The 14,006-nt window shown below is 43.4% G+C and overlaps 1 protein-coding gene across 2 annotated transcripts in view; it reads right to left on the bottom strand.

Annotated features, from left to right (window-relative positions):
* PPP1R16B (protein phosphatase 1 regulatory subunit 16B) overlaps positions 1 to 14,006 on the bottom strand; it is a 123,625-nt gene that overhangs the window by 25,113 nt on the left and 84,506 nt on the right. For both annotated transcript variants that reach the window (XM_082271376.1, XM_082271375.1), the window contains exons 5-7: positions 9,091 to 9,194; positions 6,785 to 6,909; positions 3,220 to 3,345 (exon numbers count right to left, since the gene is read on the bottom strand). In XM_082271376.1, the coding sequence (XP_082127502.1) occupies positions 3,220 to 3,345; positions 6,785 to 6,909; positions 9,091 to 9,194 (355 nt within the window). The remainder of the gene's footprint in view (positions 1 to 3,219; positions 3,346 to 6,784; positions 6,910 to 9,090; positions 9,195 to 14,006) is intronic.

Genomic DNA, 14,006 nt, shown 5'->3' with positions numbered 1-14,006 from the left:
TTTTTCAGGAATTTCTCTTACTTTGTAGACATTTCCTTTCACATTCTATTGTGTCTTTGGGACAGTAAAAAACTTTCATCCTTCAAAGAAGACACAAACAGCAAAAAATAAACTGACCCTTCTATTCGCAATAAAAAACCTAAAAAAAATAAATAAACGTTTGTCTATGCATACACTTTAACATTATGTGTTGCTTAGTGTGTAGTATTAAAGGTCCACTATCAAACAAATATTTTATTTCAATACCTGTATGTAACCCTGTCCTTTCTTTATTTAACAAGCTCTTATTTCCATGTATCTCCACATTTATATGCAGAGCAAATTGTCCAGCAAACATGACGGTGACAAAGGTTAGGCAAAACCTTCTAGGCATGGCTGAACCCACCATGGGTCCCGTTGGGTCCATTGGACCCAGGCAGAACTTGGAGAGGAGCAGCATATTGACTCCCAAGATTTTTTTTCCAGCAGTTTTATGTTTATCAGTTTGCAGCGCGTTATGGGCGGCATTTCCCCATCTTATACTGCCGCCCGTAGTACTAACCGAAGAGTATGAGGAGGTGGAGTGTCTCCTCTGGGGAACATCCCCCACGTGATCGTGGTGTGCACAATGATGTCAGAATTCAGCGCACTCCATCTCAAGCAGGGCAGGCTGGATCTTCTAGGTCAGTGGGGTGGACACTGGAGTGACATGAGGACTGATGACTGACAGTGGGTGTTTGGTGGACTGGTCCGGTCGTGAGTTTTTGAAGAAGATAACTGTATATATAATACTTTCTAAATTTTATATTTATATAAAATAATGGATGTGGGGCCCTTTTATTGGGCCTGATTTTTTTTTTTTTTGGGGGGGGGGGGGGCAGCATTTCATTCTTGGACCCAGACAGCAAGATGTCTTGGGCCAGACATCTTGCTGTCTGGGGGTGCTGTTGCAGCAATAATTCTCTGAAAATAGGAAAATATAAACCATGTGAACACAAGATGATCATTGTGAGCACTCCATTGAGTGTTAAAGTTCACCCCACAAAGGCTGTGGGCTAGGGGTGCCATTGCCGTTCATAATGGCATTGAGCCCAGGGCTACTAAGTGTCCTGGATTCCATGGGGTTGTCCTTTAGAAAAACGCAGGAAACTTAGCAGTATACATGTGCAATTTGTTTACTTATGAATTCGTTTTTGGACAAAATTTAGCATATTCGTTCATTCGGGAGCATCATAATGAACGAAAGACTCTTTTGACTAAATCATACAAAAACTAATTTTCAGAAACAACAAAAATCCGAAACAACGAAAACCTGAAAGAACTAAAATCCAAAAGAACGAAAACCTGAAAGAACTAAAATCCAAAAGAACGAAAACCTTGAAAGAACTAAAATCCAAAAGAACGAAAATCCGAAAATACAAAAATCTGAAAGAACGAAAAAAGATTCAATCTACAAATTTAACAAATGGATTACATTCAGATAATTTTGTTTTCGTATTTTTCTTCTTTACGTCTATTCATTGAATATAAAGAAATAATTGATGAATGCATACGTATTCATATTCTTTAGATATTTTTGGATTCATTCGATTTTCGGATGGGCAGTGTTAGTGTGTTAGACTGCATTCCATCCAGAGTCCAGACAGGGTGGGTTAGGCCAGTGGAACTGTTTGGTTGGATTTGTTGATTACAAATACATCCACCAATGCCTCAATGAATGAAGGGTGCGAGCCCGAAGTAACAAATGCCGTATCTAAACAAATGCAATGTAACGAATACGAATACATCTGAAGTTACAAATGATCTGAAGTAACGAATGCTGAGCATAACAAATGATCCGGTGTTCCGTGAGAATTACCTACCCCGTGAGAATTACCTACCCCTCGTCACTTCCGGCCAGGAACAGCTGAGCAGCGCAGCAGTGCGCATGCTCACAGGGCCGGATACCTAAAGGGACAACAGAGGAGCAGACTAGTGCGCATGCGCACTAGTATGGAAATAGCACAGTGTACCGTTGAAAAAACCTACCCACGCGGCGGTTAAATAAAACAGCGGGGCTGCAATACGAATCATCTCCGCTCGTGTGCCTGTCACTTCCCTGATCTCGGCAAGTAAATATAAAAGCGGCTGGCGTCTCCGTGATTTATGTTTACATACACCCGCCGCCGCTTTTATATTTAGTTGCCGAGATCAGGGAAGTGACAGGCACACGAGCGGAGATGATTCGTATTGCAGCCCCGCTGTTTTAATGTAAGCGCTGCATTACATACAGTGCCGTGAACCGGAAGTGACGAGGGGTAGGTTTTTCTCACGGGTAGGTAATTCTCACGGAACACCGGTAAGCGAAAAAAAAAAAATGAATGAAACTAAAACTAAACAAATTTTTCGGTAGTGCACATGTCTACTCAGCAGTCCCCAGCCCCACGCAGATCCCCCAGTTGCCCCCCCAACTGACTCTCAGCTACTTACAGCCAACCTCAGGTCTACAGCTACCCAGCCTTGTCCACAGTGACCAACCCCATAAATGGTTGTTTGGAGGGGTGACACAAGGTAGCTAACCTGTCAATTGAAAAGCAAGATGGGATAAATGAAGGTGTGTGAAAAACAGCCGGTCCCTAGTTTATCAAACTAGGGACCGGCTGTTTTTCACACACCTTCATTTATCCCATCTTGCTTTTCAATTGACTATTCACAGGGATGGAGATACTGAGCAGTGCTCGCCAGTTCTCACATAAAGTCCCAAATTGCCCATTGCTTGCAAGGTAGCAAACCTAGGGGAAAAGTAGGATTATTCCAGCCCTGGTCCCAGCAACTCTCACTATCACATTTACTGGCCAGTTGGATTTTCCCAGCTGAAAGCTATTTTTTTTTCCTGCAATGGGATCAGCCAGGTGCCTAAACACACACAAATGTTCCTCATTATGTCCAGATCAAGCAAAAAGTCTCTAATGCTTGTGGGCACCTTAATTGTTCAGCTGAACAATTAAACACAACAGAGCAAAATTAATTTACTAAAGGCCACTTGAGATATCAAATTGCTTTTGGGATAAAAAAGGAAAGTGGAGCACCTGCGGCAAACCAATGCAAAAAAAAGACTGAACAGTCTTCTCTGCATCCAACCCAACAGCCTTGTGTTGCTAGGCAGCAATGCTAATGTACCCTAGTTAGGCTATCTTCATACCGGCATAATGACATCAAGTTCTAAGCTAATCTCTCAGTCTGAGCAGAATGTGTTCTTACCTGACCCCAAAATGCTGCAGCATGCAGAGGTTCCCACATGTCCGGGTCCTTCACGTCCACTTGAGCCCCATTTTCAAGCAGTGTCTCTGCTACTTCTGCATAACCTCGAGAAGATGCAATATGGAGCTGTACAGAAATAACACAGGTTTTAAGTCACTATTATTATTTAAAGCCTATATCCAGCTAATTTTAGTTATTTATTTATATTTTTTGGGGAAGGGGGTGGTCGGGGAAGTTTTCCTTTTACGTTTCGTTCTTGTGACACCCATACAAGAAATGGGTAGTGTGACTGCTACTTAGGCAGGAAGGCACAAGCAGCAATCCAGATATTACCAGCATTTAACCCTTTTCTGTTGTTTGGAAATGTGTTTTTTTTTCTGTGTCCCTCTCAAACAGAATTACCATCACTTCCTGTCCTGACATTAGACTAACAGTGGGTGGCTCTACTCTGTGAGTCAAACAGGCTGTACTGCACAGGACAATGCTGTCAATCTAACATGCTTTCAGGCACTGAGAGATGGAACAGGGAGTTTGTTAGGAAGCTTACAGGAGAACTCAAAGAAGACCTCAGCAGAGATTATTTTAATATACAGTTCAATGAGCAGAAAACGATAATGTAATACAGGGAGGGAACGACTTTTCGTCAGTGTGTACAGCAGTCTGTCCGACAGAAGCAGGTCTAATGATGTCAGGAGCATGTAAACACTCCTGTTCCATGACAGCTGTTGTGGTTTTGGCTATGATGCATTTCCCCTCTCTGCCTATCCACCTGCAAGGTGATTGATGTAGCCAGTCTCTGGGTGGAGACCAAACCTGATTTAAGCCAGCCAAGCCTGCAGTCTCATGTTTGTGATAGTGTTTGTTACACATGCTTCAAGCTCCCTGTTTGTCTGCCCTGGTGTTCAGATTCTCCAGTTTATGACCTCTGATTAGAACTTGGACTATTCTCTGAACTCTGCCTGCCTTTTGACTATGGATTGGACCCTGCCTATTCTGAACCTTGCGTGCCTTGTACTTGGACTGCCATTAAACCACTCTGTCTGTCTGCCAACTGCAAGTACCTGTTAAATGTGTTCTGTTCAAATATTTGCTCAGCTCGCACCTGCCCCGGTGTGGTGGTCAAGCACTATAACATTGTGTATAAGACCTGGGGGCAACCAAGTACTGGTATGCCTGCTTGCCTTATGGAAAAGGGGGCTGCTAAAGGTGAGGAACACAAAAGCCAGCTATAGTACATGACCGCCAGTGCCAGGGGTAGGCGTGACAAACAATCTTTTGTTGCAGGAACATGCTGGAGAACCAGTATTCGATCAGCGATTGCAGCCAGCGGTTAAGCAAAAAAAAAAACTTGCAGTATGTACCGGGCTTTAATCTGCAAAAGGAAATAGTCAAGTCACTCTGCTTGCTATGCAGTATGACAGGTATGCCTGGATTTGTAGAGCAAATTACCATATACTATATGTGTTTGGATGGTGTATTTAGATCACTTCTTGGCCTTTTCGCTAAGAATGAGCGCCGGTTTGCAAATGTGCGATGACAGGCATCGCATGTGGTTTGCAGCACACTGCTCTGCAAATCACACACAATGTCTATGCAATGCAAATTCAGCCATACATATTGTATGGCTGAATTTGCATTGAATTCGGACACAACTCGCACAGGACCCTTTTTTTGGGTCCGTATCAGAATCGGATCACATGGGTGTTCACACCTATGCGATACCATTCATGTCTGAACCGACAATTTGCAATGCGATATGCAAACTGATCTGGGGGTGTTGTTAACTCTGTATTGACACCCCCAGCGATTTGCATATGGCAATGTGAACTGCATGCCAGTTGAATGCGATGCGGGAACCCGCAGTGGATTCGCAGGGTTCCTGCATCGCATTTATGTGAACCGGGACTGAGTTTAGTAACAGTTCGTATCAGTGTTTAGAGTGTTTACCCCTGTTTCAGTGCAGCCAGTTTAGCTTCATTTAAAGAAAATTTAATTCTAAGGGCTCATTCACACAGGCTGTGGTCTGTACAGTTTGAAAGAGCCCATTGTTCATGTGGCTGTAGCCACTTTGAGCCTAATGCAGGCAGCCTGTTTTAATATATGGGGATATAGCAGCTGTAAGGACACAGCTGCAGGTCCTAATTGAACAGACATGTCGGTACACGGCCCCCAAAAGCAGACAGTGTGATTTTGGGGCCGCACATCCACACATCTGTCAATTAAGGACCTGTCGCTATGCTCATACAGCTGCTGTGTCCCTAAAGAGTAAGTACCATAGGCTGCTCTGTACTAGTAATGAAACTAAACCCTGGTGTGCATCACTTTGCTAGGATGCTCAGGTGTCCGAACACCCAGAGCCTGGCTAGAAGAACCCCCGCATCTGCACCGCCACTCCAAGAGCCAATGAATGTGAAAGACAGGGCACTCCAGCTCCCACCTACTACTGCAACAGCTAAAGGCTAGCTATCAGGGCCAGGGCTGGTACTAGGCTATTTTGCACCCTAGGCAAGACCAGCTACTTGCCCAGCCCCCCCAAAAAAAAAACTGCACACATTGCCCCCTTTCCTGCCCCGTTTTAACCCTACACTCCCCTTTCTGTATACACAGCCCCCTTAAATCCTACACCCCCTTCCTGCACACACTTTCACCCTTTAACCCTACACTCCCTTCCTGTACACGCTGCCCCCCTCCCTTCCTGCACACACTCCCCCCTTTAAAGCTACACCCCCTTCCTGCACACACTGCCCCCCTTTAATGCTACACCACCTTTAACCCTACACCCCCTTCCCATACACACTGCCCCCCTTTAACCCTACACCCCCCTTCATATAGACACTTCCCACCTCTAAGCCTATATGCCCCTTCCTGTATGCACTGCCCCCTCTCTATAGGTGAAATCCACTGGGGATGAGGAGGTGACAGGAGATGAATGTGGCACTGGCCATGGCTGCGCCCTAGGTGGCAGTGGGCCCTAGGTGGCTACCTAGTTTGCCTAGTGGTAGCACCGGCCCTGATCAGGGCAGCCAGCAAAACAAGGTTCCAGTAGGAGGAAGACTATGATAGCTGAGAACCACTGTCCTAAATGCAGAAGTGTCAGTGTGAATGAGGCCTATAGGAATGTAAAACCTCCCTGAAGCAGGGCAATGTAGGTATAAAGGAGGTGAACAGCAGATTATACGCTCCTGTCAAAATACGAATGAGCTCACAAGCTTCTCAAACTGATTTCAAACCAATGCCATCAATATAAACTCCACAGATTTTATTTAGAATTTGATTAAAAATTATCTAATGGATTATTCTAAATCAATTCTTCCCCCAAGCACCATGCTTTGTTTATGTTCTGTAAAACGGGGAATAATCGATTGAATATAACTTTGCAAGCAGATCAGCGAAAGCAGCAATGCATCCGATATGAATAAATTGCTGTAAACGTGTGCTGCTTATAACAAGTTCTTTCTGAACCATGGGATGAAGTGGATGACAGCTGCTGAGTGCTCTCCTTATGACAGAGAGGGGTATAACATACAGACGTGACTTGCTTGTACAATTAATTAACCTATCTCACCAGGGTGGCCCCTTGGATGTCTGTTCTGTTCAGGTCCTGTCCGGTTGCTACCAGCGCTCTGATGTCACTTAGCATGTGGCGCTCGGGAGCCTGACGAGCTTCATTAACCATTTCTTGCGTGATGCCTAGGGGGAAAAAATGGGTCAGTAAAGGTTAACCACTTCTAGACTGGAAGGTTTTACCCCCTTAATGACCAGGCCATTTTTTGCGATTCGGCACTGGGTTTTTGTAATGGACAATTGCGCGGTCTTGCGACGCTGTACCCAAATAAAATTGATGTCCTTTTTTTCACACAAATAGCACTTTTTGGTGGTATTTGATCACCTGTGTGATTTAAATTTTTTGCGCTATAAACAAAAAAAGAGCGACAATTCTGAACAAAAAAAAAACAAAAGTTTTCACTTTCTGCTATATAACATTCTCAATTAAAAAAATAAAATTTTTTCATCATTTTAGACCAATTTGTATTCTGCTACATATTTTTGTTATAAAAAACATCCCAATAAGCGTGTTTTGATTGGTTTGCACAAAAGTTTTGGCGTCTACAAACTAGGTAAAAGATTTATGTCATTTTTATTTATTTATTTATTTTTTTTACTAGTAATGGCGGCGATCTGCGATTTTTAGTGGGACTGCGACATTGTGGAGGACAGATCGGACCCCTAACTGACATTTTTGACACTTTTGAGGGGACCAGTGACATTACTACAGTGATCAGTGCTAAAAATATGCACTGTTACTGTAATAATGACACTGGCAGGGAAGGGGTTAACTTAGGGGCGATCAAAGGGTTAAGTGTGAGCCTAAGGGGTGTTTACTAACTGTGAGGGGGATGGGCTTGTGGAATAAACAGAAAGACCTGTGATCCTAAATAGGAGGAACACAGGCGCTCTGTGTTCATTCCAGAGAGAACAAAGGTCTGCTGTGTTTATAACAGTAGACCGTCATTCTCTCTCCATGGCGAGCGTTCGCGGGTGCCAGACGGCAGTTGCGCACTGGACACCTTTGCTGCCATTGTACTATTTTCTGGGTGCACCCCTGCGCCTTTAAGAAGGAGAAGATGAGGGGTTTGTGACCTGTGAAGCTCTGGTGAACTCCATGCCCAAGAGGGTTAAGGCAGTGCTGGAAAATAATGGTGGCCACATAAAATATTGACACTTTGGGCCCAATTTGGACATTTTCACTTAGGGGTGTACTCACTTTTTTTGCCAGCAGCTTAGAATATAATGGCTGTGTGTTGAGTTATTTTGAGGGGACAGCAAATTTACACTGTTATACAAGCTGTACACTCACTACTTTACATTGTAGCAAAGTGTCATTTCCTCAGTGTTGTCACATGAAAAGATATAATAAAATATTTACAAAAATGTGAGGGGTGTACTCACTTTTGAGAGATACTGTACAGGGCAGTGAGTAAACAATGCAACTGCAGGAAAGGAAGGGCATTATGGGCAGGATCGCCAGGTAACAATAAGGGAAAAGCCTACACAAAGAAAAAAATACAGCCATCGAATCTAAGGGCTCATTCACACGGGTGCTCAACCTCATGCAGCAACCAGAGCAGTTTGTTCCTTTTTTTTCTTTACTTCCACTGAGCTGCATGCATGGTGCACCCATCCCTATATACCTGTCAAACTCAGCTGTGAAGGTGAGCCCATTCAACCAATGTATAACCATTCACTTTCCATGAGCTGCTTCATTCAGCTCAGTGCTAGTGACACAAGCATACAAATGGCTCTGGCTGCTGCACGGGGGTTAAACGCCCATGTGAATGAGCCCTGAGGACTCATAAACTGGTTTGTATAACATTTTTGTTTTTGGGTTCAAATACACTAAACCCTGTTTACCAATCATATATGATATTGCTGAGATGAGTGGCATCGTCAGCAAATATAAGATACTTTTAGCCAGTGGTATCAGACTCCGGTCACACTATGTCGGATCAGACTCCGGGGCAACCTGTGAAGTCGCGTGCAGTGCGACTTTGGCACGACTTGCACGGACTTCATAAAATGAATGTCTATGCAAGTCGCTCCAGGTCGCCCCGAAGTAGTACAGGACCCTTTTTCTAAGTCGGAGCGACTTGTGTCGCTCCTATTAGAACCGTTCCTGTACTACACTATGGGACGCGACTGACCGCGACTTGTCAGGCTGACCAAGTCGCGGTCCAAGTTGGATCAGTGTGAATGGGCTGTCAGTCCTGTATTTGTGAAAGTTTGTTATTCTTTCATATAAATTGAGTTTCAATGGAAGTTTGTAAAATGAAACATGAGTTAGAGAAGGTTGTAGTAATTGTCTCTTTTCACCTTTGTAAGTCATGAAATTCTCAATGACATTCAGCGTAGCTTCGTCCTCACACAGGTCATATACCATGTTGCCATCCGCATTTACTGCCAGCAGATCTGCCCCACTGAAAGAGACAAGCAATTACAATAAAACATGGTTGGTTGGGGATACCTGTAATGTAAAGGGTTAATCTGCCAAATAATGTATCTCAATCTTAAAGAGGAAGTAAACCCTCCTCTGACACTTTTACCTGTAGGTAAGCCTATGATAAGGCTTACCTATAGGTACTGTAAATATCTCCTAAACATGCACCGTTTAGGAGATTACCTTACATGCAGCCAGTGACGTCACTGGCGCATGCGCTCTGAAGGAACGGCCGCTGGTGCCGTTCCTTCAGAGCCCCGTGCCGTGACCATCGGCTCCCGCGCGCGTGCGCGGGATTGACGTCACCGCGGCTCCGGCCAATCAGATGGCCGGATGCCGCGATCCCGGAAGACGGGCGACTGGACATGTCGCCTGTCATAGAGGTAAGCGGGCGGCACGGCGGGGGCTCGTACTAAGGTAAGTATTGCATAATGAGCTAGTATGCGATGCATACTAGCTCATTATGTGTTTCTCTTTCAGGTCGAAAAAAAAAAAGTGTGTATGGGTTTACAACCTCTTTAAATAGATGACAGACAAATCCACTTATTTTAAAAGAAAAGGTTAGGGTCTGCCTGCTATTATCTCATGATCAGTCCCGGTGTTGTAATAGGACAATCTAATTAGAAAAGCACTGAGCCTATCACAGGATCAAGGAATGAGATTTCTGTTGGCATGTTCATGCGAAAAGAGTGTACAGAATGCCTTCAGCTGCCAAGAAGTGAAAATTTGTTCTTTGACAGTTTTAAAAATGTATAGTAGTGTGCAGATTGAAATGGAATAGAAGAGCAATTTTAGGCTTAGTTAGATCTAGACTAGAACTCCACTTTAAAATGTAAACTTTTAATAGCATTTACAGGTGCATCTCATAAAAATAAAATATCAAAAAGTTAATTTATTTCAGTAATTCAATTCAAAAAGTGAAACTTGTATACAGTATTTAATATAGATACGTTACACTGCACTGACTTTGTACTTGATAACACAATGGACCAATACCAGCAGATGACATGGCTCCCCAAATCATCACTGACTGTGGAAACTTCACACTGGACCTCATGCAGCTTGGATTCTGTGCCTCTCCACTCTTCCTCCAAACTCTGGGACCTTGATTTCAAATGCAACATTTTCCACAGTCCGTGATGATTTGGGGAGCCATATCATCTGCTGGTGTTGGTCCACTGTGTTTTATCAAGTCCAAAGTCAACTCAGCCCTCTATCAGGAAATTCTAGAGCACTTCATGCTTCCCTCTGCTGACCAGTCTTATGGAGATGCTGATTTCATTTTCCAGCAGGACTTGGCACTGCCCACACTGCCAAAAGTACCAAAACCTGGTTTAACCACTTGCCGTACGTTGACTGTACTGCGGCAAAGTGGCTCGATTCCGTCCAGCGGCGTAGACCTACGTTGCTGGACTCCTCCCCTGTAGGCGTCGCTCGCGCGCCGCCGGAGGCACGCTCCCGCTGTTTTCAGCCACGGCGGGAGTCGGGCCAGGGGAGGAGCGGCGGTGATCACCGCCGCTCTTCCCCGATCGTCGGGGATCGAGCGTGGAGATCCGCCCGCTTGTGTAAACAAAGCGGGCGGATCTCCTAAGTGACAGGCAGGGTCAGATTGCAGGATTCAGCATAGCTGAACCTGCAATCTGTCCCTGTGTCACTCAGTCCCCTCCCCCCACACACGTCAGTAAGCACCAGGCATACATTAACCCCTTGATCACCAATAAAAGTTAACCCCTTCCCTGCCAGTGTCATTTTTACAGTAACAGTGCATATTTATAGCATTGATTACTGTAGTAATGTCACTGGTACCCCCAAAAGTGTCAAAAATGTCAGTCAAGGGTCCGATCTGTCCACCGCAATGTCGCATTCCCGCAAAAAAAAATCGCAGATCGCCGCCATTACTCGTTAAAAAAAAAACAATAAAAATTACATAAATTTCCCGTAGTTAGTAGCTGCGATAACTTTTGCGCAAACCAATCAAAATACGCTTATTGTGATTTTTTTTTACCAAACATATGTAGCAGAAAACAAATTCGCCTAAAATGTTAAAAAATTTTGATTTTTTCATTTTTTTGGGGGGGAATTTCATATAAAAAAATGTGAAAATATTGTTATTTTTTCAAAATTGTCACTCTTTTTTTGTTTATAGCGCAAAAAGTAAAAATCGCACAGGTGATCAAATACCACCAAAAGAAAGCTCTGTTTGTGGGAAAAAAAGGACATCAATATAATTTGGGTAAAGTGTTGCACAACCGTGCAATTGTCCGTTAAAGTAACGCAGTGCCGAATCGCAAAATATGGCCTGGTTCGGAATGGGGTAAAATCTTCCGGTCTTAAAGCGGTTAAAAATACGCTCATTGAGAATTTTTTTGTCAAAGACATGTAGCTAAATACATTTTGGCCTAAATATATGACAAAAATTGAATATATTGGATATTTTTTAACTGTCAAAGTAGAAAAATATTGTTATTTTTTCAAAATTGTCGCATTTTTTTATTAATATCGCAAAAAATAAAAATCACAGAGATGATTAAATACCACCAAAAGAAAGCTCTGTTTGTGGGAAAAGAAGGACGTAAATTTCGTTTGGGTATGGCATTGCATGGCCGAGCAATTGTCAGTTAAATTTGCTCAGTGCCGAATCGCAAAAAGTGGCCCAGACGTAAGACAACAAAATCCTCCGGTGGTAAAGTGGTTAATCATAAATCATTTTTTTTTTTTATTGGTCTTATGTAATATTCTAATTTTCTGAGATACTAAATTTTGGGTTTTCACTAACTGTAAGCCATAATCATCAAAATTATAAGAAATAAATACTTGACATATATCACTCTGTGTGTAACGCATCTCTATAAAATATATGAGTTTAATTTTTTGAATTGAATTACTGAAATAAATTAACATTTTGATGATATTCTAATTTTATGAGATGCACTTGTAATTTCTAAAGTTTGCATTAGAAAAAACCTTTGCATTGCACTAGAAAAATATGCCGAGCCTAATTCAACTCAAATAATTCACTGCCCTCCATATTCACTGGCTCAAATTCTCTTCCCACCACCTTCCACATCTCAAATTCACTTCATCCCAACTACCTTCACACAAATGACAAGGTCAACAAATACAAGCTGCAATATGTTTACAGCCTGGGCCCTTGCATACATAGACCCACTGTAGCCAGTGTCACCTTGTAACCCAGGGCCATGCTGATGATCAGGGCCGCTGATAGGGGGGGACCACCAGCCCTCTTGTAGGGGGCCCGAGCACACAGGGGGGCCCACACAGAGAGGAGGATTAGTGATGGACAGCAAATACAGAAATCTTCCTCCAGCACCTGAATCTGATCTGTCCCTCTCCCTGCTATCAGCTTTTATCTGTTGAGAAAGAGACAGTCGTCCCTCACTAATCCCCCTCCCTTGTGTGGGCCCCCCTCCCAGCACTTATCTCTGCTCAGGAGTTTATTTGTAAATTGTAACTTTGTTTCTCTCTCTCTGTCTCTCTGATCACTGAGCTCCAACTGCCCAGCCTGTATATTTTTCTCATCTCATCTTCTTTTTTATTTAACATATTTTTTTTTTTTTTAAATTTAGCAGGAATTATGGGAGTTATGTTATATTTGTGTCTGATAATAGTGATTTTGTTGTAATTTTAGCTAAATATATCTTTAATATTTTCTTGAGGGGGGCCCTGCCAGGTAGTCTGTACGGGGCCCCGCAATTTCTAACAGCAGCCCTGCTGATGATCACGCATTCCCACAACTTATCAGTCACTGCCTGGAGCACTGGTCACAGTTAGGAGCGAGATGTGGTGAGTAGGCTTCCTGCTTGCCAACCACCACCTTCATTGTGCTAACATAGGCACCTTCCCCACAGCTCTCTGAAAAACTCCTCTACCTGCTGAAGGTATATTTTTGACATGCTTGCTTTAGAGCAAATGCATTTATTCAAGATTAGGAGCCATCATTTTGGGATCTGGAATAAGTATATAAAACAATAACATTCATTAAATCTAACCTGTACTTAGAAAACATGTAGGCTGCCATTGCTGACCTCCTATGGCAAAAATGCTAATTTCCAGGCTGTTATGCTGCTTTAAGGACTTTAAAACTTTTTGTGTCACCTACTTAGAACAAAAATCTAGATCATGAGTTCTTATTTTAGTTTAATGTTGCTAGTGTACTTTTTTTTTTGTTAGGTCAGTCACTTATAAACTACTAAGCCGGAGATGCTTAATCAGTTTTCAAAAGGAGGTCAGAAATGTCATCCCCTGATTCTTTTCCAGGAGAGGTTTCCTTTACAGCCCAACTCTAGCCAAACAGGGGAGGACTGGGAATCCTTGGCTTGGGTAGGGGAAAATTCAATCAACTTGGTCATGATAGATTTCTGTGGACTAAAGAAAGTGTACTAAGGACAATGTGTAATGGTACAGCAGTGATTGGTGGTCATGATGAAAGGTTCTAAAGGACTTGGTTTATTTTGATATAACTTTTGATTATCGTCACCACCGATATATCGGGGGACGATATGCACTTTCCCCTATATATCGGAATCGGCCCCTGAGGTTACCGATATTGCCGAAATTTGGGGAAAGTGCTGTACCGGAGTGATGCCTGCAGATAGAGGCATCACCCCGGTACTGGCATCCATAGCCGACGGTCAGCTTTCTTGTAATGACAACTAATGTGGCTGAGAAGCCGCTCGGCTATCATTACAAGGAGCGGGAGGGGACGTCCACCCCCTCCCGCGGCTCGCCCGGGTCTCCTGTCCCACCGGGAGACCCGAGCATCCTACCTCCA

Source organism: Pelophylax lessonae (genome assembly GCF_965119305.1).
Source record: "Pelophylax lessonae genome assembly, chromosome: 11".
In the NCBI taxonomy this organism is placed as follows: domain Eukaryota; kingdom Metazoa; phylum Chordata; class Amphibia; order Anura; family Ranidae; genus Pelophylax; species Pelophylax lessonae.
Note: the sequence above shows the minus strand (reverse complement) of the source record. Positions and strands in the feature narration are given on the sequence as shown.